Genomic DNA, 26,261 nt, shown 5'->3' with positions numbered 1-26,261 from the left:
TTTATACACTGTAAGTTTCATTTTATTTTAATGTCTTTACTTCTCTTTCGAACTCTCAGCATATTTTCTGTACCTACTTCTTTTCAGTACCCTCATCTCTGCCGTTTCCAGTAGTCTATGTATTGTGGCTATGTCAGGTCTTGTTTCTGATGCATATGCCATTAATAGTCTTACACTGGCTACTTGATCTCTCAATTCTTTGTCCAGGTCCTCATAGGTGGATAGTATAATTCTAAGGTATTTTATTTCCATTACTTCTTCAATACTGATGGTCATCGATTTCTATCGAACATCTGATTGGCTTCGCTGATTACTATTTTTTAGGTTTTCTGAGCTGGGATAATCATTTAAAATTATTTTGCTCTTATGTTAAATCTGTGGACTAGTCTTTGCAGAATATCTTCATTTTGGGTATCAATACTGCGTCGTCTGTGTAATAGAGTATTTTTACTTCTTTGTTGACCATTCTGTATTCTTTTCCTTTATTGACACTTTCGACGATTTCATCCTTGATTCAATTGAAGAGCATATAACTCAACAAGTTAACCTGTCTTATTTCTCTGTCCATGTTTATAGGTTCTGTAAGTTATCCATTCTCTTATTATTATTACAGAACTTATTCATGTTCTGTAAGTCTGATTGTCGGAAGGACTAAGGTTCGGACTACACATTCAAAAGACGGTAGAGAAGGCGAACCGAAATCTGGAGTCGTGGCGTAGCGTACTAAACACTGCGAAATACGCTAAGCTAATGAAGAATTTTCAAAGGCGAATGCTCCTTAGGGTATCTAGCGCGTATAAAACAGTTTCAAATGAGGCTCTATATGTCATTGGAGCGGTGATACCGATCGTTTTGTTGTGCAAAGAGCGAGCGAGGGTGTATGCGAGGAGGATGGATGTAAATATAGATAAGAATGAGAGAGAAAGAACGATAGTAGAATGGCAGAGAGAATGGGCGAATGATAGCGGAAAGGCAAGGTGGATGAAGGAGCTTATTCCGGATCTGAGGCCGTGGTGGAAATGTAAGTTCAGGAAACTAGACTACTTCCTGATACAGTTTCTGACCGAACATGGTAGTTTTGGCACCTTCACAAATAGAATAGGCAAATCTTTCTCGGCAGACTGTACTGTTTGTGGGGTACCACGCTAGACGCTCCCGCCCACATTTTTAACTGTCAGAGATGGGCAAATGAGAGCGAAGTTTTCGAGAGTTGAATGGGTTTCGGGCTGGATGAAAGAAACGTTGTAAACATAATGTTGAGAGTAGAGAAAGAATAGTGAGAAGTACACTGTCTGATTTCTGGGGCGATGAAGAAAAAGGAGCAAATTTATGATTAATATTATTTATTAGTTTATGGCCTAACGTCTGAAACATTTTCTGATTTACGGTAATAGGTATGGTTATTGGTGGATGGATATTATACGATATAATGTATTAATATAGTCAGTAAGAATATTGGTTTTAATGGAAAAATAATTATGAGGATGATACAACAACAAATTTACTGGAACCAAGGAGCAGAGTTAACAATTACCAACGGTCTATATTCAGAACAAGTAGAAATTGGTAAGGGCATGAGACATGGCCTGTGTATTTTAACCTATGCTGTTTAATTTATATATATACATATATATATATATATATATATATATATATATATATATATATATATATATATATATATATATATATATATATATATATATATATATATATATATATATATATATATATATATATAGAGCAGATTTTTCACAGCAGAATGAAAAAAGTTAGCAAAATAAATGGAATTTCTGCAAATAATTTGTGATATGTTAATAACAGCTATCGTATCAGACAGTGGAAGATCTCATCAATAAAATCAACAAACGAAATTAATGATAATCTAATTATAATAATGATAATACAATGATATAATAATGATAATTAATGATAATTAATGATTAGTCGACTTTTCAAAGTCGCAGCCTTCTTTGGTTATTTTGTTTAGTAGAAGTTGGGGGTCGTTTGCGTTGTCTGCTATTACCGCTGAATCGTGAGTGTATCTTATATGGGATAGCGGTCAACCATTTATCTTTATGCCGTCTCTAACGTGTTTTAGTGTTCTTTGAAACATGCATTCTAAATAGTCATTAAACAGAATGAACGATAGTATACATCTTATATATTTCTCTATATATACATCTCTATATATTTCAGTATATAACAGTATATTATACTCACTCAGAAAATACAATCTACATAATAACAAAAAGTACTTAAGCAGTCCTTCTACAAAGACTACCTAATAGTCCTAATAATTAGTTACAAACTAACTTTTCTAGCTTGCTAGGAAAGAAAGCTGTCAATAATTTCGGTAATATTAATTTTTTCTATAGAGATAATCTGTAAATCTTTCTTATGTCATATTATTCGTTAAAAATTTTTTAATAATTTGTACTAAAACTTTTTGCGCCTGAAGTCACAGAAATAGGTTAAAACTTTCTAAATGTCAAAGCAAAATTTAAAAACAGAGAATAGGATTATTCTTGATATAATCTAGTTGCTGTTTTTCACCTGGAACAATATCTTTGAATAAAGTTATTTCATTCAAGAGTTGTTTACTGTTACTTCATTTATGATATGTTCTTTCTGCTGTACCTTTAATTTAATATTTAAGTCGATGCAGGCTTTCATAAGGGTATCATTAGCAATGTCATGAAACTTATAAAGAAAGAAGAATATTAAATAGTACGCAGATAATAACGTCAATCTTTCAGTTACCGAGGAGATAACCTGTTCAAGAATTGCAAAGGAGAAAACAGTCTTAAACTGCCAAACGAGACTTGAAACTGGTTCATCATTGTCCTCGTTATCAAATAAACGGAGCTTTTACTTAAGAATCGTGATAAGAAATTCAGGATCAATACCTAAACCTCTAAAAAGTATTGTAGCTTATTAGACAAATATTTTCCAAATATTTTTTGAAAATATCTAAGCTCCAGGAGTTAATGAAAAGAATCACAGAAGAAAGTCACAGACATGGATTTTCACTGAACATTAAAAAACAAAACGTATAATGATCTCTAAGAAGGAACAGCAAATTGAAAGAATCAGTGTGAATAGTCAACCAATAGAAAGAGTAAAAACATACACCTACCTTGGTACAAGCGTCAATGAAAATTGGGATCATTCCCTAGATATTAAATATAGGATAGAGAAAGCCAGATCTGCATTTAAAAAGATGGTTCAGTACCCATAAAAATCACGTTACTACGATGTTATATCTTTCCTATACTGTAGTACGGAGTTAGGTCGAGGACCCTCACAGACGCTACCTGCAAGAAAATTGAGGCTTTCGAAATGTGGCTTTATCGTCGAATCCTGAAGATATCCTATACCAACCACATTACTAACCAGGACGTTTTATTAAGAATGTAACAAGGAAAAGAGTTGTTAACCACAACAGAAACAGCCAAAATCGAATTCCTCGGTCACATCATGAGGTACAGCGAAAGATATGGTTTACTGCAATTCATTTTATAAGAAAAAGTAGAAGGAAAATAAGGACCAGGAAGGCAAAGAATTTCCTGGCTGAAAAACCTACGAAAGTGGTTTAACACAACAACCACAAATCTTTTCAGAGCAGCAGTTTGCAAAATACTGGGTGTTTCAATAAGGTATGTCATAAATTAAATCATGCATTCCGGGGCCAAAAATAAATTGATTGAATCCATCTTACCTTAGTAAAAAAGGGTACACAAAAAAAGTTACAGCCCTTTAAAGTTACAAAATAAAATTTTTTTTTGCATTATCTCCTAAACTACATAACATTTTGTAATAAAAATGGGAAAAGTTACTTTCTTGTTCTGAAACCATTATTCATAAAAAAGAAACATCAAAATCTAAGCGAACATAAAAATTTTAAGGGGGGTATGTAGCTCTAAATCCCCCCAAACTTTTGAGTACGTTCAAATCAAATGAATTTTGTGGCATCATTAGTTTAACACATTATTTTAAAAAAAAATTTTGCCTCTTATCACTTTTTTCAAAAAACAGATTTTATTAAGTTACGGCCCTTTTCATTAACCTTTAAAAAATTACTTGCAACTAAATAAATGGCTTAAATGAATTAACAAGGACAAAAAATGTCTATAACTTCTATAAATATGATATTACAATAAATGTTCAAAATGACCCCCATTTTCTTCAATACACATTCGGTATCGTTTTAATAAGGAAAACCTAATGCGCTGAAAAATCATATTTTTCTGACAAAATTGATTTGCTGCTACAATTATTTTAACTCTCAATTGTTGTTCGTCCTCTATTGTTACAGAATACACTTTCTCTTTCATAGACCCCCAAAAGTCCATGGGGTTAACACCAGGACTTCTGGGTGGCCAAGAAATAGGTGTGTCACGACCCCTTCCAATCCACCGACCAGTACTTTATTCCCGGACTTCATTACTGTAATGCAGTGGAGCGCCATCTTGTAGAAACCACATATTTTGCATTATTGCAATATTCACTTTTTTCAAATACCCTTGTAAATCGTTTGCCAAGAACTACAAATAATTATCAGCATTTAAATTGTTGGGAAGAAATACTGGGCCTATTAGATTGTTATCCACAATTCCTGCCCAAACAATAACTTTGAAAGTCCTTTGGTGATGAGTCGTTTTTTTGGCGTGAGGATTTTCGTCGATCCAAATGTGCTCGTTATGATCGTTTGTTATTCTATTTCTACTGAAGGTAGCTTCGTCAGTAAAGAAAATATTTCCAATAAAATTAACATTTCGAGTGTTTTCCATTAACAACTAATCGCAAAATTCAATTCTTTTAGGATAATCTTCAACCAATAACTCTTGCACAATGTTAAGTGATAGGGTTTAAGCAGCTGATCCTTTAAAGGCCTCCAAACCCTTACGTGAGGAACATTTAGTTGAGCAGCTTTTACCCTTGTACATATTCCGGGGACTTCTTCAATGATTTCTAAAATGTCTTCATCAGTTGCATCCATTATTGGACGACCACTATTGCCTACAACTTGCGGTTGGAATGTACCCGTTTCCCGTAAACGACGATCAATGGTTAGAAATAATCGTCTATCGGGTGTATTTCGATTGGGGTATTTTACTGCATAACGTCTTGCGGCTGTTACACTATTTCCTTGACATTTACCTACGATAATCCCGATAGTTTATTGAAATCATAATTTAATCTGATCCAACTTACCCAAAGTTAAATGCATATCTTTCATTTCCTGAAAGGTGTAGGCCATTGTAATATCAAAAGTTTTAATATTAATCTTATTCACACAATAAATAATAGCTTCAAATTATTGACCATTATTGATGGAAGTGTTTGTAATTATTGTATCCGTAGAAACGTTGTAATTTTATGGCCACCTAGGAAAAAACTAGTTTTTCGAAAAAGTGATAGGGGGCAAAAAAGTTTTAAAAATAATGTGTTAAACTAATGATGAATAATGTAAAAGAATGAAACATTATTGCAGAGTATGTGTAAATTTTTTTTTTGCATTTAACTCCTTTCATACATATATGAAAATAAAAATATACAATTTCATCAAAATACTGATTCAATCCTTCATTTACTATGCTTTTATTACAGGTCAAATGTTGTTTATATACAGCAAACGATGCACCATATACCTATATACCTAATTATGTTTCTCTTTCTGCTCTCTCTTACCTATAGCATTACATATGTAATGATTGTGCAGATTGATTCCCAAATAAATTTGTAACGGCGAACGCGTGTATGGAAGTATAACTTCTACCGGCAGTCCCTCTGGACTGCCACACCCGTTTTTTTTAATTTTATTTCTATTTTACATAATTTTTTATTTCTATTTATCAAATAGAAATTTGATTAAAAATATTATAAAATTTTAAAGAGAATAGTAAAAACAGCAATTTTGTTAATCAATATAAAGCTTCGCGCTAGTCTACAGTACCACCTACTAAACCGTTTTTTCTAGATTTTTCGCAAAACACACAGACGTTTGAAGGAGGTGATATGTTATAGTTAGTTTCATATTAGTTTAAATCACCTCCATGTACTACTTACAAATAGACGGTTGCGCACTAGATTTCTTAGCCCTGTTCCAGCCAATATGTACAGCATTGCAAAAAAAGTAATCTATATAACGATCCGAAACTCGAAAATGGGGCCAAAGTTTTACAAAAATTAAAAATTATCCCTGCTTCTGAAAACCAATATGTTTGTACGGCATTAGGTGACAGGTCATTATTTTTGTATTACCTACCTAAGTTATAAATGCCGTACAAATATGTTTGACCAAAAAGTCCCATTCTTGAGTGGTAAGTTTACCCTACCCGTGTACTCACCTGTACCCATAAGAATTTACGGCATAGTGTCTAAAGTGGTTATTAAATATTGTAGTATTGATTTATATGTTATTTACACTGGGTCAAATGACCTCTTCAAAATTTCTAATGGGCTTAGTCTGTTAGTATTTTGAGAATGATTTTCGATATTGTAGGATTGCATTCGTTATCAAATACTTTCCGTTACCAATTTTTAACTTTTATTTATCACGAACCGTGAGCCGAAGGACAGGTAGCATTGCTGAATAACAAAAAAAAAAAACGCTGTAGATAGTAGGTCGACGGGCACTCGAGTACACAGTGTAAGTAGAATACTAGGAGGTTATATGCATAAGACGGCATCTCATCTCTAGAAGACGTACGAAGAAAGCTGTGTTCATATTTTTGCTATTAAGCCGCGGGCCTATTTCAAGTTACAGTTATTGTTTAGTTATATTAGTTGTATAATCCTGTAATTTACGAGTTAAACAATAAAGTGTTTGTTATAATTCGAATCGACCCGTGGCCTTTAGTTAAACCCTAGACATCAAGAGAAAAACCCTACAATATGGAAATTGAAACATCATTTAAACTTAGTTTAAAGTAAAATTGTAGCTTATTTCCAGTAAAAATAGTAAATTCTACGATGTAGGTTTTTTGAATATAGTTGTAGAGTTTGACTCATCAGACTTGTCAGACAGAATTGTTTACATTTACTGGTGTTAAATTTTTGCAGGAATGAAAATCGATTTTAGCCAATCTTTCGGCAGTTCTCCTGGTTGATATAATTTTAAGGACAAGCTCAACTTATACATCTATATCATCTGTATTTATGAGCTTTAAAATTTCTGGAAATATTAATTTAAGTCTGTCTCTTTACCCGTGTTGATTTCTTTTAGGGCCTTAAACATTTCGCTTTTCATTATATGTGGGCTAGGTTCATCTTCTCTGTTGCTTAGTTGGATCGTATTATTATCACTAAAAGGTTTTTCTACATATTTGGTCCATTCTTCTTATTCTTATGCTTAATTAGTACAATACGAGACTTAAGTGTTTAGTCGATTGCCCGGTAACTTGATTAACTTTTTTGTGCATATAAAATGGATAATGTTTGTCTTATAGCTGATAAATTCCAATGATTTTTTTTTTCATACCCCTATCGCATGTCTGATTTTATATTTTATGATGTTATTTACTTTGCGATACTCTGTTTGGTCTTTGTTCTCTGTTTTATAGTGTTTTTCTTTGATTCGTTAATTCGAGAACGTTAATGGTCATATATTCTTTTCTTATGGATTTATGAATTGGTTTCAGATAATTGTCTTTATGTCGTTTAAGACATCTTTAAGTTTACTCCATATGTTTTCAATTTGATCTACGTTTTCTCGTTTTTTTTTTCTATGATAGTTGCTCTGATTTTATCTTAGTTTGCTTAGAATTGAGATATAACAGAGACGGGAGGTACGTTCTTCAGCTTTTGAGTTTTTGACAATTTAAATGTTTAGTTGTGATGCTATATTCTATAAATGCCATTTTTGCCATTTTTTGAGATCCTCATACAGTCAATTTTTTTAGTTTCATTATCAGTTTCATTTCAGTATCACTATGGAATTTCCATTACCCGAGCCTAATATTTAAAACGTTTAAAATGAAATTTCGATTTTCACTTTTTTCGACAAACTTTAAGCATTTGAATTATGTCTAATAACACTCTACTTTCGCATTACAAATGGTATAAACATTTTTAAAACTACTTTTTTCGATTGCATAAGTACGATTTTCAAAACTTCACCGAAAACATCGCGCAACGTTCATTTATTTAACAGCTTTATAGAAAGTTACTTGATTTGCAGAAAAATGTAAACGTTGCGTACAAAATCTGTTTTCTTTAGCTTTAAAAACGCACTTTGGTTTTTGTCGATAAGACACTCTTTTGTCAATAAAACAATATTGAACTTTTATTGTCAGGTTGATACATGTTTTAGGGCCTGCGTAGCGCAAGCGGTAGGATGCTCGCCTCGCAAGCCGGTGGTCCGGGGTTCGAATCCCACCGCCGGCAAGAACATCTAGACATTTTAAAAATGTCTATAGGCCCCAGGTTGACTCAGCCTGAATAAAAATGAGTACCTTGGGTAAAACCAGGGGTAATAATAGACGGTTGAAGCGTAGCACTGGCCATGTTACCTTCCTTGTATACCGTAGGCCCTAGATATAGCAGACTACCCTGCTATACTCCCAAAGCCGCGACAGCGGTATAAAACGGGAGACTATTATTATTGATACATGTTTTATTTAAAAAATTGATTTCGAGTGCGTACTGGCATTCAAAATTGCCGGTCGTTTCTGTGGGAACGGTGAATTTTACAGAAAAAGTGCTAATAAACATTTTTGTTCAAAATTATCTCAACTACATTTTTTTATTAAAACATTTTTTGCCATACAAATTCTTGGTAAATCAATTTTTTAAAACAGCTCAGACAAAGACAAGAATGGAAAGGTAATAACAGAAGAAAACCAAATAATGGAAAGATGGAGAGAACCTTTCAAAGAGCTAACTCATACAGACGTAGACAACATAGTGGAGATACAAGAAATTAATGAAGAACAAAAAGTAGAACCCATAACAACAGAGGAACTAGAAAAGGCAATTGAAAGAGTTAAATTAGGCAAAGCACCAGCCAAGGATGATATTACCCCGGAAATGATAAAATTCATGGGAATAGAGGGAGTGGACAGCATGATAAAACTAATCAATGATATCATAAAGAGAGCAGAAATACCACAGGACTGGAAGGAAGACATTATACTACCAATACACAAAAAGGGCGACAAGAGAAACTGTAATAATTACCGAGGTATTACTATATCAAGTATTCCTGGGAAGGTATTCGCAAGAATAATAGAAACAAGAATAAAAACCCAAATAGAACCAACTATTGAAGATACACAATGTGGATTCAGGAAGGACAGAAGCACGCAAGACCACATATTTTTTACGTGTTCCCCCCTACGAGGAGTTTTTTAGAGGGAAGCCCGGGGGTAGGAGTGACAAATTTTTTTTTAACCTTTTTTGGGGTACCAAAATTAATATGAAGTAAGTAGTTTTTCAATTAGTTGGAAAGTCAAAATGAGATGCGACGAAAATTATTAATTATAATTAAGCTATTAAACTTACCAATGTCAGTTTTTAACTCTACAGATATTACGTAAGCTGTATCCACGTTTAATACTTCCTTTTGTATATAAAATACAGTGCCTTCTCTTCCATACCGTGTCTTATCGTACGGAAAATCATCTTTGTCAACAGTCCAAGTATATTTTGTGGGCACCAATATAGTTTCACAACCTTTTTTGCATTCTACTGTAAGTATAACTGGATCTTTTGGATTTGTTACCAGAACTTTTGGCATACAATTTTTTTCACAACTAAAATTTTACAAAAATTAAAAAAATATATTGTAATTTGCAATTCTAATGAAAGAAGCAAAACTTCTCGAATTTGCTCACTCCTTACTCACTCTTAACGCATATGCATCAACTTAGCAAACATCAAAAATTTTATTTGAAAATAACCATCATTGGACCTGATGAAACTTCTTAAGGGATACATTAGGTGAGTATTCTTGGGGTTTTACAAATATGACTTAGCTGACAATTCATTTATTGCTTTAAGACTTGGTTAATTTGTGAAAATAAAATTTGGTGGGTTTTAAGAGGTAGCTACTGCGCATTTTTGACATACAATTAAGAATTTATATTTTTAATTGCTCCATATACGGTTAATGGACTCAATTTTTTTAAAGGAAAAATTGTACACTACTGAGTTATTTTAAATTAAAAATAATTTTTGAATCTGCCGTTTAATTTGTAACAAAATTAAAAAACAAATCTCTCACCTTTTATTACGGAGGTGCAGTTTTGTATGCCAAAAATAAAACATCTAAACGCGTATTTGTTATTTTTTTAATACATTACCAAGAACTATCCGGTTCCGAGGCTATACATTGTTTCTTTGAGCAGTATTCATTTTTACGATTTTTGCTAACCTTGCCAATCAAACTACATATTTTATGTAGACTTGGAATCAAATGTGTTAACCGCAAAGCTACTCAATCTACTAAGCAATTACCTCAGGCAGTGTTTTAGTCCCCCATAATTACCTCCCATAGTTGCCTAGTGTGTAATTCTATCTATCTATACAGCCCTTGGTGTCCAATTTTGGACATAAGCCTCCTCTTTCTTCTCCCACGTCGCTCTATTGTGGGCAGTTTGTGTCCACTTCGGGCCTGCGTGTTTCTTCAAGTCATCTGACCATCTTATTTGTTGTCTTCCTCTTTTTCCTTTGTAACTATATGGTCTCCAGTGTATAATCATCTTATTCCATCTGTCGTCTTTCTATCTTATGGTATGCCCAGCGAACTTCCACTTAAGTTTTGCTATCTGCTTTAACACATCGGTCATTTTTGTTTTGTTGCGGATCCAAGTATTTCTTTTCTTGTCTGATAGCCTGATGTTCAGCATTTGCCTTTCCGTGGCTCTTTGGGTCTTTGCTATTTTTTCCATGTTTTCCTTTGTAAACGTCCAAGTTTGAGAACCGTAGGTGAGAACAGGAAGTATAAATTGGTTGAAGATTCTTGTTTTTAAATATTGGGGGTATTTTCTATTTTTTAGTATATAGGAAAGTTTTCCGAAGGATACCCAAGCCAACCGTATCCTTCTCTTTATTTCTCCGGTCTGATTTTCTTTATTTAATTTAACTAGTTGTCCCAAATATATATATATATATATATATATATATATATATATATATTCTTTTACTTGTTCTATAGTTGTTTGTGCAATTGTAATTATTAATTCTTCTGGTTGGTTCGTCATAATTTTCGTTTTATTATAATTCATTTGTAGACCGATTTTTGTTGATTCGCTATTTAATTTCATCCATCATATTTTGTAATTCTACCCTTTTATCTGTTATTAATACGATGTCGTCTGCATATCTTAAGTGATTGTAGTATTGTCAATTTTTGTTAATACCCCGTTTTTACAATTGTAGTTGGTAGTACCAGATGGATATTGTTGCTTGATCGTATATATTGGAAATTATTAGTCTATTCTCCCATTAAAGACTTCTTTACTGCCCAATGTTCCACCTTATCGAATGCTGTTTCAAAGTCTACTAATTCCATATACATTGGGATTTGATATTCTTTGGCTTTTTCAATTTATATTTTTATCGTAAGCAGATGGTCGCTTGTACTGAATCCTTTCCTAAAACCGGCTTGCTCTTTTGACTGGTAATTATCTAACTTAGTTGGTAATCTGTTTGTTAGTAGTTTAGTTAACAGTTAGTGCATTACATCTACTAATAGTGTTTTTGCCTCATTCCATGTGGTGAGTATTTGTTTTGTGTTCAATATTTTATTCATTAGTACATAAAGGACTTCCACTGTAGTTTTCCCCCCATTTTTTAGCATTTCCACAGTTATTCCATCTTTCCCAGGAGATTTGTTAATCTTTATTTCTTTGGTTGCCTTTTTTTATTTAATTTTTACTGATTTCTGGTTGTAGTCAGAGTTAACGTCCTTTATTTTCAATTGTAACTAATTACGGATTTTTTGGGTTGGTTTTTGTTCTGTTTATAGAGATTTGTATAATATTTGTGCGTTATCTGTAAAATTTCTTTTATATTGTTGGTTTTCACTCCTTCTTTGTTCTTTATGGTATTAATTTGTATGTTTCCCAGGTACTGCTTTAAGCACTTCATGTTTCTATTTTTTTCAATGGTTTTCTCTATCTTTTCTTCCTGTACTCTCCTGTTTTGTTTATTTATTTGTATTCTATTTTATTTCTATCTCCTTGTTCTAGTAATGTTCTTCTTGTTTTCATAAGAATCTTTTTTCCTGGGATATGAAACTTTCTTTTTAGAATAAGATCCCAGAGCGATCAGACATAACTCTTATTTTCACACAGATGAAACCTTAGAGTCTTAGTAGCGTCTCGCGTGCTTTGAATACCTGCGTATTTATGAAACTTGCTGAGTGACACCTGGGCAGGTACCAGGTGAGAAAGGTAACTAAAAATAAAAGCTATTTAACTTAAATTTACATAACTGATTTTTATACATATTTTGTAGAATAATATTTTGAAAATACTGTAATAAGTGTCAGACATTTGTCATGGACCAGAACTTTTGTCAGACGCTTTAAAGCTCCGCTAAAATTAAATGAACTATACTTACTTTTATATGTTTGATTTTTAAATATGTTATTAATGGAACTATAATAAAGTTATATTTAATCAGTCAGACAAATTAGAATGACCAAATATCCTTCAAACACAAAAATTAGTTAACCAGAAGTATGAGCGCGAGAGTGCTGTGCTTGCATTTCAGAGTGAGTGAGACGTCTATAACTCGGTTCTCCTTCTTTACCTCACAATCTGTTTCACTCTATGTTATTTTTGATCAATATTTCTCTCCTTCGATCAAAGGCTACGAAAGAGGCCTTCGTCATGAGTCTACTCAATTAGATTTCAACATTCCTATTTCCGATCAAGTTAGACCGTCAGATTTTTCGCAATAACTCAAAAATATCAACTTCGAACAGACCGTCTTTGATTTTTTTATTCAACACTGGACATCTGATGAAATGGTGCCATTTTTTGAGAATAAACGGATATTAATTAATTCTAAACAATGTCATTCTTACATCGTTGATAATAATACAGTTTTATCGAATGTTGATGACAATTTATCGTGTCCTGAACATGAAGAAGCTGACACTAAAATTATTTTTCATATTTGTAATGTAGACGTTAAAGCAAATTTTGATATTGGATGTTCTGATACTGACATTGCGATAATTATGTAACGATATATGCATAATTTAAAAAATGATGATTCGAATGTAGGGTTAAACGCAGGCACCGGAAATAACCAGGGATACATTAATTTGACAAAGGTTTACGAGTACTTGGGACCATCTTTATGTAGAAGTTTGCTAGGGTTTCACGCAACTGGATGTGACTTTTATCTTGCCTTTTTTAAAAAGGGTAAACAAAGACCATTCAATATATTAATGAAGAAACATAATTATCAGTGAGCTTTCATGCAGTTTGGAGAATCAGAGTTGTTTACCGATGAGCGCACCCAAAAAGATATTTTGAAAATTATCCAAAAATTTATCTGCGAAATTTATAGTTTTACTGATACGTGCAACATTAATGCTGCCCGACTTCAATTGTTTTTAAATCATTACAGCGTATCTAATAGGTATTAACGAAGAATTCAATCGCAAAAATTTAAAAAAATTTGATGCTAGCAGTTTACCACCATGCTAAAGTGAGTTATTCCAACAATTCCGCCGTGCTAATTACATTTTTGGCATATGGAATAATGCAAATGCAAAACAACCAACCATTTTAACTCCTGAACACAATGGTTAGAGATTAGAAGAAAACCAATATCACTTTCATTGGTTTGATGATGTCCAATTACCAGCAAACGTTAGTGAATTCCTTCAAACTTCAGGTATTATACTTTGATTTCAGGTTTAGAATGTAGTATGTTTGTGATTTTCTGCTTTTTAATTCTTTGAACTATTTTTTGCAGAAGAACCAGCCAGCAACAACATAACTGATAATGATGAAGATGATGACTTGGATAAGCAGCATCATGATTGGTTGAATGATGAAAATTGTAATAATTGCGACAATGAATATGATGATTAAAATATGAAAAATGTTTGTTTCAATCAATCCCAGTTGAAGATTTTTTACAAAAATTATTTTTTTTTTAATTATCCTAACTAGTATCCTTTTACAATAAAGTAAATATAATTACTATTTAAATGGGAATAAGCCACAATTAAAGGTTAAAGTACGTTTATTGACGTTATTAAAATGCCACAAGAAAATAGCTTCAGAACAGTAAAAAGTAAATATAATTTCTTATGAAACCAAATTGCTCCAATTTAATTAATTATTTCAAACATATTCAATACATTAATTTATTTTAATATTTATCTTAATGCTAGAGTTCATGATATTAAAATAGAGATGTAAAAATATTTAATCGGATCGAAAACAGTAAGTATTCTTAATATATTTGAATTTTTTACTCTGAGGCTCATACGCACAGCACTCACAATTTTTGTGTTTGTGGGATGTTTGGTCATTTTAATTTGTCTGACTGATTAAATATAACTTTATTATAGTTCCATTAATAACATATTTCAAAATCAGACATGTAAAAGTAAGTAAAGTTTATTTAATTTTAGTGGAGCTTTAAAGCGTCTGACAAAAGTTCTGGTCCATGACAAGTGTCTGACACTTATTACAGTATTTTCAAAATAATATTCTACAAAATATGTATAAAAATCAGTTATGTAAATTTAAGTTAAATAGCTCTTATTTTTAGTTACCTTTCTCACCTGGTAACTGCCCAGGTGTCACTCAGCAAGTTTCATAAATAGGCAGGTATTCAAAGCACGCGAGACGCTACTGAGACTCTAAGGTTTCATCTGTGTGAAAATAAGTTATGTCTGATCGCTCTGGGATCTTGGACTATTTTTTGTTGTTATCTGTGCTATTTCTTTACCCACTTTGGTTAGAGTTTCAGTATATATCATGTTTATTTTATCGATATGTTTGTGTTCTATATCTTCCTTGGCAATATTTACTTTATTCTCTCTTCGTACGTATATTTTCCTTGTTTTAGTTTTTCCATGTCCAATTTCCGATTATTTTCCATTTTATTTCTTGTTTCAAATCTACTATCAGTGATCAGCTTGGCTTGGACTAGTCTATGGCCGGTACCAGTTGAGAAGCGATTTAGGGCTGTTATGTCTTTAACTATGAATTTTTGCGTTAAAAGAATATAATCAATTTCATTTTTCACCATTGTTTTAACCATTGGGACTAATCCATGTCCATGTTCTTTAAGGTTTTCTTAAAGAATATATTCATTGCATATAGTTGCTTCTCTCCCAAATAATTCATCAATGTATGTCCTGTATAATTTCTTTTGCCGTATCCATGGCGTCCTACTTTTTCTTTTTCTTTATAAAGTTATTTTCGTATTTTGGCATTGAAGTCCCCGATTATTAGCATTAATTTTGATTTCTTTTCTTCCATAGCTGTTGTTATGTGTTCGTAGAAATGTTCAATATTTTCAACGCTGTAGGTACTTGTTGGAGCGTACATCTGTATGATTTTTCAGGACGTTCGTTTTAATTTAAGCGTCGTGTATGCTACTCTATCTGATATGCCCTTGGTAGATTGTATGCGTTTAACTATTTTTTTTTATTTAATATAAATCCTACTCCATTGTTGGTGTTTTCTTCATTACCTTTATAGTATAGCAAATTTTCTAGCTGTATTTTTTGTTCTTCTTTTTCTCTTACTTCGGATATGCCAATAATAGCCCACTGTATTTTAGTCAGTTCTTTCTCTAGTTCGTGGATTTTAGTGTCTTCGTTCATGGGAACTGATGTTATACGTTCCTACATTTATTTTTGTCGAATATTTGCCTCCCCCAGAATCCTTGAGGCGGACCGGTTTCCCGGTGTGGGGGGATTCCGTAACTCTACCCACCTGGGGTCATATTCCGTTTGTTTTATAATTAGACATGTTCCCTGAAGAGGGTTTTTTGGCATTAAAACACCTCGCTTGCCAGACGGGTTGGTGAGTTCTGTATCAGCCGCCCACTCTGAGTCAAACGTTGTTCGTAGCCATCTACTCTGGATCAGACGCTACTCTTTTGCTAGTTTTTGTTCCACACCGGGTATTTCATTTCCCCGGTACTACCCATATCTGTGAGGTATTCCCCTATCCGCCACCCGGAGACGCGCCCGACGAGAGACTATATTCCACACAGGGATGGGAGTATATAATTACCCCAGAATAAATAACACATTTTTTGACCACCAAGATCAACATAAATATACTTTAAACACCCGTGGACAAAGATCTATGATGGAATATTTTATAACCAACAGAGATATACATCCATCATAAATAAGCCAAATGAGCCAAACGAGGCCTACCATAAGTATCGACCATATTATGTAAAATAAGAATTATCATGAAATACTTCACATCCAAGAGAGCGGTGCAAATACAAACAAAAATCAAAGTCGAAGGACTAAATACGGAATCCACGCAATACTTATACAGAAAAACAATATAAGAGAAGATTTGTGGGAATAAAATATTAGAAAACGATAACATCGAGGAAAGCTGAGAAAAACTCAAAAATGTCATAATTAACGCAGCAATAGAATTAGTTGGAAAAAGAAAAGTAATGAACACTAGCATATAGAAAAAAATCACTAGGTATTATAGAAAAAGTGAAGAGAAAATGTGAAGAAAAGAAGAAAATCTTTTTACAATTCAAAACACAACAAACACAACAGGTATACAACCACTATAAAATAATCAGAAATAAAACGAATACTTTGGTTAGATAAATAAAACATTGGCAAAACTTCTCAAAACAGATGGAACATTATAACTACGGAGCACGGAGAAAGAAAAAAAGAGATTAGTGAACTAATAAAAACAAAACACATTCAAAACGAAACATGGGCAGACTATAAGGTGACGATAATGAACCACCAACACCAGAGTTAACGACAAATGAACAACAAATATTGACGAAAAGGAGGTATAGCAATCATGAAGAAAGTTAAAAAATAGATATATCTCTCTTTAAAAAGGGAGACAAATCGGACCCAAAAATTACAGAGGAATTAATTTATTAAACACAACACTAAAATTAACAATCCAAGTAATAACAAATAAATTGAATAAAATTATAACACTAGCAGAAGAATAACAAGGTTTTACGCTATATTTATAATGAGGTAAGTGCAAAAAAAAAATCATTAAAATATATCAAACCGGCATATCTATATTTCGTTGACCTTAAAAAGGCACTTGACCTGTACAAATTAAAGACATTATCCACTTATTGTACGCAAGGGAGATACTTCTAATAATAATCAAAAGGATCGAGAATATTTACCAAAAAAACACAATAAAAATAAAAGTATAAGAAGAACTAACTGATCCTTTTTTGAAGCTGTCAATGGGATAAGGCAGAGAGAGTCCTGTATTGTTTAACCTGATTATGTATGAAATAACAAAAAAGAATAAGAACTGAAAAAGAATACCAAATAAAAGAAAAACAACTTAAAATAATCTGCTATGCAGATGACGCAATACTACTGTAAATATAACCATCAGAAAATTTAACATGTTCATTTTCCCAAAAAAGACAAAATGTCCGGTTATAAGAGCAAATTTAATTAGATGTAAATAGGAGCTGGAAGGTTAGCTAATAAAGCAAGTGATGGAGTTTAAATATCTAGGCATTACATTATCTAGATTTGGAAAGTCCGATTTGTCGCTTTCTATAAAGTTTTTTTTTTTTTTTTATTTCGAATTAACGTGTCTCAACATCTTAGGTCATTGACACGGGAGCAAAGGTTTACAATAGTAATTACAAAGTTATGATACAAAGTTTACAATTGTGAAGAATAAAAATATTATGTAAATTATATTTTGTTAAACAATTGAGAAGTCTTTAAAAAGTCTATTAGGCTCTTGAGTCGGCTTGAACAGTTCAGAAGTTCTTCTAGACTATGGGTTATATTGTTGGCAATGCAGGTGGCCTGGTAGTGCTGACATTCTGTGAGGATGTGTTTGGCGGTGATAGGAATATCGTTGCAGTTAGAGCATAACTGTTGGTCTGTAGAGGACATAAGATGACCGTGTGTCAAACGTGTGTGTCCTATTCTCAATCTTCGTATTGCTATCTTTTCTTTTCTGTTCAGAGATGCTAGGGATAAATAGCTGTAAACATTAGGTTGTATTTCTCTGAGCTTTGTGTTTTTGGTGATCCAAAGTTTCTGCCACTTGTGTTGGATATTCCTTTTGAATTTTGATTTTAAATCTTCTTGGAGCTGTATGTTGTAGACAGGTAAGTTGGATGTAGATGCTTATACGCACCCATATTATTGTTATTGAAGTCCCTCGGGAAGTGAGGAGATGGATCGATTCTAATATTTTTTGTACTAAATGATGTTGATTGTAAATATTTTTTAATGAATGAATTGCGGATAAGGAATCGGTACACAGAACTACACTTTGATGATTGTCAAAAGGGAACTCGAGAGCTTTTGAAATATTAAAGAGTTCTCCTGAAAATACGCTACATTCGTTTGATATTCGGTATTGTCGCAGCACTGTATCAACTGTAGTGACAGAGCAGCCAACTCCATCTGCGTTTCGAGATGCATCGGTATAAAGCACCTTATCATAGTGGGATGTATTCACAATATCTTTGAAAGCTTGTCGAAAAAAGGTATTATTTGTTTGTTGCTTATTAAATTTACAGAGAGAAGTGTTTATAAAAGGAGGTGTTCTAGAACATGGCGGGGATTCTGATCTTATAGATGCAATTGTTTGAGATAATTTTATGTCTTGGCACAAGGGTTGTAGGATTTGTGGGATTGAAAGTATACATCTGGGCGAGATTACGAGTCCAGGTCTTGGCGAAGTCAGAAGATTAAATACAGGGTTAGTCGGATTCGACGAAATTCTGCTAGCATAAGATAGGAGTAGTTGCTGCCTCCGGAGGTAAAGGGGGAGTTCATGAGATTCACAATAGAGACTTTCAGCGGGACTGGATCGAAAAGCTCCTAAGCAAATTCTGAGAGCAGTGTTGTGAACAGAGTTTAAAGATTGTAATAAATTATTGGATGCAGACAAGTAAACTATAGTCTAATTTGGATCGGACTATAGCTCGATATATTTTGAGTAGTACACTTTCATCGGCACCCCATTGGTGGGGACAATGTCTTTAACAAATTCATTCTGCTTAAACAGATGCCTTTTATTTCATCGATATGACGTCGCTAGGTGAGTTTGTTATCGACAGTTAGTCCTAAAAACTTGTAATGATCAATTGACTCTAAACTTACTCCGTTTAGTGTTCTTTTGGGTATTTCTGTGCTGTTGTATCTCCTGGTGAATTTAATTATTTTGGATTTATTGGAAGAGAACCTGAAGCCAGTTTTCTCGGACCATGTAGTAAGGGACTCGACAGAATTTTGTAATAAAGATGAGGTTGCAGCTGTGGATTTTCCTTGGTAGTATACAATAAGGTCGTCTGCGTATAGGGCAAATTTAACAGGAGATTTTATATGAGAGCAAATATCATTGATGGCTAGCAGAAAGAGGGTAGAACTCAAAGTAGAACCTTGAGGTACACCATTTTCAGTGACACATTTGTCGGATAATACTCCGTTAACTGTGATTCTGAAATTTCTGTTATTTAAAAAGTTTTTTATAAAGCAAAATATGTTGCCCGTAAGATTATTTTCCACCAGTTTTTTAAGGATTACCGACTTACATGTTGTATCGAAAGCACTTTCTATATCAAAAATTACTGCAATTACGTCTTGCTTGGAGGCCATAGCATTTGCTATATCTGTTTGTAGAATCACTAAATTATCAGTGGTGCTTCTATTAGGTCTAAAACCTGATTGAGCAGGGTTAAGGATATTGTTTTTTTCTAGATACCAGATTAATCGCTTACTGATCATTTTTCCAATAATTTGCAAAGGGTACATGTTAGGGAGATTGGCCTAAACGAGTTTGGAGAGTTGGGAAGAGAGCTGCTTTTTTTGATAGGAAATATAATGGATTCCCTCTATTTGGAAGGAAATTCTTGTCGGGACCAGATTAGGTTACAACTCTATTATATATGTGTAAGCACCCTGTCACTAGTAACCGTGAACGGAACTAGAGACAGGGCCAAGTAGTTGTGACAGTTGTCATTCAGTAGTCCTTAGTTTTGGTCGATTTTAGGGAATGGCCATGTTTGGTTATTGTATTGGAATAAACGTTAAGTTGTAACCAATCTGAGTATTATTAATACATAACATATTGGCGACGAGGATGGGATAAAAAGGAGGATAATCCCAAAGTGTTTTTTTTTGTCAAAATAGTAAACAAGTCTGTACAACCGTCTGTGTGCACGTGCACAATCCATAAGTGAAACAAAATGGCGCTAATTGGTTCAATTGAGGCATTTAAGCCCAAGGAAGATGATATTACTAGTTATTTGGAGAGAATGGAACAGTTATTTGTGTGCAACGAAATCGGGGAAAATAAAAAAGTGCCCTTATTTTTGACGTTAATTGGGGGAGAAGCATATGCGGTGATAAAAGATTTGTTGTCACCTGAAATACCTAGTACAAAAAAATATGCCGAACTGGAGAAAACATTAAAAGATCATTATAGTCCGAAAAGATTAATTATTGCGGAGAGATATAAATTTTACAATTGTTCGCAAGATAATTCAGAAGATCTAACTTCTTTTATGGAAAAACTAAAGAAATTGTCAAAATATGCGGAGTTTGGTACATTCCTGACAGAGGCGCTTAGGGACAAGTTTATCTGTGGTTTGAAATCGGAGGCGATTAGAAGGAAACTGTTATCAGAAGAAGATTTAACATATGGGAAAGCTGTCAAAATTGCACTAAGTATGGAGTTAGCTGAAGGCCAGGCAAAGGCTATAAGTAGTTCAGAAGTCATAAATAAAGTCTCTAGTTATAAAGGTAAAATTAACAAGTATCCAGAGGCATCCTCAAGCGTCCCTCATAATAAATTCCGAAATAACCAGTCAGAAAGACAGCAATTAAAATCACACCAAATGGGAAAAAGTCCATGTCAGAGATGTCTTAGATTTCATAATGACCCAACAAAATGTCCAGCAAAGTCTTGGAGGTGTTTCACATGTAATGTGATGGGTCACACAGCAAAATCACCCCTGTGTAGAGGAAGAGTTCATTTTATGGAAGAAGAAGAAGACACCCTGGAAAGAGAGGAATTTGAAGTTAAGTGGACAACCCAGGTAGAGGAAACAGTTAACCAATTAGTAGGCAGTCCAAGATGTGAGCCTATTATGTTGGAATTAATTATAGAAAATAAGGTAATGACTTTTGAAGTAGATACAGGGTCTGATAGCACTATAAAATCATTTGAAACTTTTAAAAAACTATTCCCCAATGTAGAATTAGGTAAATCGAATATTAAATTAAAAACTTTGTTTGGTCAAGTACAGGACAATGTTTTACATGCTAATGTAAATGTACAATTTGGTAGTATTGCAACAAAATTAAATTTAAAAGTAGTAGAATTTAAATCTCAAGTTTGTTTACTAGGTAGGTCATGGTTAAATGTATTATTACCAGAATGGAAATCCTATTTTAAACCTGATAAAGTATTTAAAGTACATAAAGTAAATATTGAAACTAACATCCTATTGGAGGAGTTATTAAAAGATTATAATGAAGTATTTAATAAAAATCATTGTATAAAAGATTTTGTTGCAAATATTAAAATAATAGAAGGGTCAGTACCAAAGTTTAGTAAACCATATAGAATTCCCTTTGCATTGAAAGATAAGATGGAATTGGAAATAAATGAGTTGGTCAAAAGTGATATTTTAGAATCAGTGGAAACATCTGAGTGGGCTAGTCCTATTGTTATAGTACCAAAAACAAATGGGGAAATACGTGTATGTGGAGATTTTAAAAATACCATAAATCCTGTTGTAGAAAATAATTATTATCCTTTACCCACAGTGGATGAAATATTTGCTTGTGAATAAGGTTGTGTATTTTCGGTAATTGATTTAAAGAATGCATATTTTCAGTTAAAAATAAGTGAAGATAGTAAACGTTACTTAACAGTCAACACACCTATTGGTCTGTTTAGATATAAGAGGTTAGCATTTGGAGTCAAAACTGCACCTCACATATTTCAGTCTGTAATTGATCAAATACTAAAAGGTATAAAGGGGGTACAATGTTATTTAGATGATTGTCTAGTATCCGCTAAATCAGAGCAAGAAATGTATGATAAGTTGAAGGTAATATTGAATCGTTTTAAAGAATTTAATGTTAGAGTCAATTTAGATAAAAGTAAATTTTTTGTTAAAAATGTAACATTTTTAGGCCATTTAATATCAGAAAAAGGAATTGAACCCTGTAATAACAAAGTTGAAGCAATATTAAATGCACCAAAACCAATTAATAGACAACAATTACAATCTTATCTTGGCCTATTACATTATTATTCAAAATTCATCCCACAATTGGCTGAAAAAATGAAACCTTTATATGAATTATTAGAGAAGAATAAAGACTGGGTATGGACCAAAGAAGCAAACAAAGCATTTGAAAATAGTAAACGATTTTTGACTAGTTCAAATGTTCTTATGCCTTTTAATCCTAAATTACCCATTATAGTGTCATCTGATGCATCCCATTATGGCTGGGTGCTGTGTTAGGTCATCAGTTACCTGATGGGACCGAAAGACCAGTTATGTTTGTATCAGCAACATTGTCTAAAACTGAGGTTAATTATAGTCAGTTAGAGAAGGAAGCGTTAAGCATTGTTTTTGCATTAAAAAAGTTTCATAATTATATATATGGAACGCATTTTACTTTGTACAATGATCATCAGCTATTGCAGTCTATTTTATCGCCGTCAAAAGCATTGCCTCCCTTAGCTGTAGCAAGGGTACAACGCTGGGCAGTACAATTATCAATGTATGATTATAAATTGCATTATAGAGAAGGTAGAAAGCTAGCAAATGCTGATGCACTATCCCGGTTACCCCTAGCAAGTCAAGAATCTGGGGAAACAGTAAAATATTTTTCAATGGTTCAAGAGTTACCTTTGTCATATAAAGACATAGCTAGGGAAACTAATAAAGATAAAGTCTTAAACAAAATTGGGGAGTTTATTAGGCAAGGTTGGCCTAAGGTTGTTTCAGAGGAATTCTGATCAAAATTGTTGATCAAAATTGTATCATGTATAATAACAGGGTTGTTATACCTAGGCTATTGCAGGCAAAAGTTTTAAGACTTTTACATGACCAACATCCCGGAATTGTTAAGATGAAAATGTTGGCTAGACAATATGTCTATTGGGATAACATCAATAGGGATATTGAGAAAATTGTAAAAGAATGTGAATGTTGTCAAGTAAATGTTAATTATGTACCCAATGCTCCCTTGACATCATGGTCCTGGTGCTGGAAAAAATGGCAGCGACTTCATATAGATCTGGCTAAGAAAAATGATAAAAATTTTCTTATTTTAATAGATTCGCATAGTAAATGGATTGATGCATGGATACTTAAATCTACTAATGCATCTAATGTTATATCATGTCTGAGAAAATCATTTGCAGTTTTTGGATTGCCTGATGAAATTCATACAGATAATGGTCCGCCATTTAATTCGGAAGAATTTGTAATATTTTGTGTGAAAGTATCAAAATCTCCACCTTTACACCCAGCCTCGAATGGTACAGTAGAACGCTGCATCCAAACTTTTAAAAATAATTTTGTAAAACAAATTTACGATGATAAGTCCAATGTTCTGTCCAATCAAGAAAAACTAGACAATTTTTTATTCTATTATAGAAATATTCCAGATAGCACCACACAAATGTCTCCAGCAGAAATCATGTTGCGACAAAAACCTAAAACTAAATTTTCACTTTTAAGACCAAATTTAAATAAGAAAATTGAAGATGAACAAACTATACGGTTGACTAGAAATGGTAGTGATCCTTTGAAATTTAAAGAATTTGAGATTGGGGAAGAGATTTTTGTTAAAAATGTAAGAGGGGAAAAGGATAAATAGTCCAAAGGCATTGTTAAGGTAAGAGTCAGTCCTGTTACTTATATTTTGATGGTAAATGATCATGTTCGTTTTGTACATGTAGATCATATGAGAAAAATTTATAAGGGGGGGAATGACTCTACCTCTGATGTTTGTGCAATTCCTGAAATAGATAGTTCGATAAACAGTGACAAGCTATCCATGAAGGAACCTGGTGTAATTCGCGAGTTTAGTGCTCCTGACGTTAGTGAGTCGTATGATACGGACAATAGTGCATTTAATACACCAACGTTATCTAAGGAATATGAGGAAATAAAAGATAGTGACGTGAATAAGGATAACATTGCGGAAACACCGCAATTAAATATTGTACGTAGATCAGAGCGAGTAAAGAGAAAACCGGCTAGGTTTTTAGACTAAGTAAATCTATTGTAAGTTGTAGTTAAAAGGGGGAGAAATATTATATATGTGTAAGCACCCTGTCACTAGTAACCGTGAACGAAACTAGAGACAGGGCCAAGTAGTTGTGACAGTTGTCATTCAGTAGTCCTTAGTTTTGGTCGATTTTAGGGAATGGCCATGTTTGGTTATTGTATTGGAATAAACGTTAAGTTGTAACCAATCTGAGTATTATTAATACATAACAAACTCAAGCAATTTGTTTATGGTTTCTTCATGGAGATATTTGAGGAAAATTGAAGGGATGTCATCAGGGCCAGCAGCTGAGTTTTTTGTAGGGGATAGGGCTAGAGTCAATTCTTGTTTAGAAAAGGGTAGGTTTATTGGGTTGGAAATATCGTTAGTTTTACCACTTGCGATGTTAAAAGAGTGTAAAGGAGACTTATTTTGGTTTAGCGTTTTGGATTGAAAGTGACGCGCAAAGATCTTGGCAATACTTTGACTTTGAGTCACTATTTTGTTGTCATGAATTAAGGCGGGGATTTTGTAGGCGGTGCTTTGACCTTTCATATATTTAATTTTGTTCCAAACTTGGCTTGGAGGTGTGTCGGAAGAAATAGAATTGATATAAAGGTTCCATGAAGTCTTTTTGCTTTCCTTTATGATACGTTTTGATTTAGCTTTAGCTAATTTAAACTTGATAAGATTTTCATTAGTTCTTGTTCGTCTATATTTAGAGCTTTCTTGCATACACGAACTGCTACAGCACTGGAGTCATTCCACCAAGGAACTGATTTTCGTGTAGGTTTAAGAGAATATTTTCCTATATATTTTTGAGCGGAGTTAATTATGCAATTAGTGAACTGATCAACTAAGTGGTCTATGTTATATTCATATTTAATTGAATTGACTTGATCTCGGACGTTTTGACTGAAATTCATCCAGTTCGCTTGTGCAATACGCCATTTACTTATTGGGTTGTACGATTTGGGTTTATTGTCTAAAATTAATATAGGGAAATGATCACTATCGAACAGACTATCTAGTGGACACCATGCTAGAGATGGACCTAGTTTTGGATCACAAAGGCTGAGATCGATATTTGAGAAAGTTCCTGAAGATATATTGAAGTGGGTGCTACAACCAGTATTGAGTAGAAATATATCTTCATTGCTAATTATGTTTTCTATAATTTTTCCTCTGCCAAATGTGGTGTTAGATCCCCACATTGTGCTGTAAGCATTAAAATCTCCTACGAGGATGAATGGGGATGGAAGTTCTGCTATTATGTATCAGCCTAAAATTTGGAAAGTGAATCTAATGTTAACTAGATGGCGATGCATGACTTTGAAATGACATTTGTTTATTAGTTTTCAGCGTTTGGTCATTTGTTTCGTCTGTATATACTATATTATTTATCTATGCGTTTGGTTTAACGATTTGACCTAACCTGTTTTTTTAGTTGAGTGTTTACGACGGTAAACGACGGTGTTTACTATTTTCAGTAAAAATGGATCTCAAATTTGAGCAAGTATATTTTTACTATTTTTTTGTTATTATCTTTTGTATAAAGTATTTTCAATTAAGCTTAAACTAATGTCTTTTCTTATTGATATTATAAATTTTTAGAAATTTTTTCCTAGTTTTGTAAATTATTCCTTTTATTTTGGTGTTACATATATGTAACGCTAGGAACGTATGCGAGCAAAAATATGAACTTTTAGAATTGTAACGTATTTTTTTTCAGAAAGGGGTTTGCTCTTCAAGAAACGCTAAAGATGATTGATGCCGATGAATCTTTAGACGTTGATGCTATATATACTGA

At 33.1% G+C, this 26,261-nt stretch overlaps 1 protein-coding gene across 1 annotated transcript in view; it reads right to left on the bottom strand.

Annotated features, from left to right (window-relative positions):
• The window catches only part of LOC140434877 (uncharacterized), a 309,793-nt gene that overhangs the window by 226,470 nt on the left and 57,062 nt on the right, over nucleotides 1-26,261 (bottom strand). Inside the window, exon 7 of the mRNA XM_072523474.1 lies at nucleotides 9,508-9,758. Within this exon, the coding sequence (XP_072379575.1) occupies nucleotides 9,508-9,758 (251 nt within the window). The remainder of the gene's footprint in view (nucleotides 1-9,507; nucleotides 9,759-26,261) is intronic.

The sequence above is a fragment of the Diabrotica undecimpunctata genome, chromosome 2 (genome assembly GCF_040954645.1).
Source record: "Diabrotica undecimpunctata isolate CICGRU chromosome 2, icDiaUnde3, whole genome shotgun sequence".
NCBI lineage: Eukaryota > Metazoa > Arthropoda > Insecta > Coleoptera > Chrysomelidae > Diabrotica > Diabrotica undecimpunctata.
The sequence above is the reverse complement of the archived record's forward strand: the minus strand, read 5'-3'. Positions and strand labels throughout refer to the sequence as shown.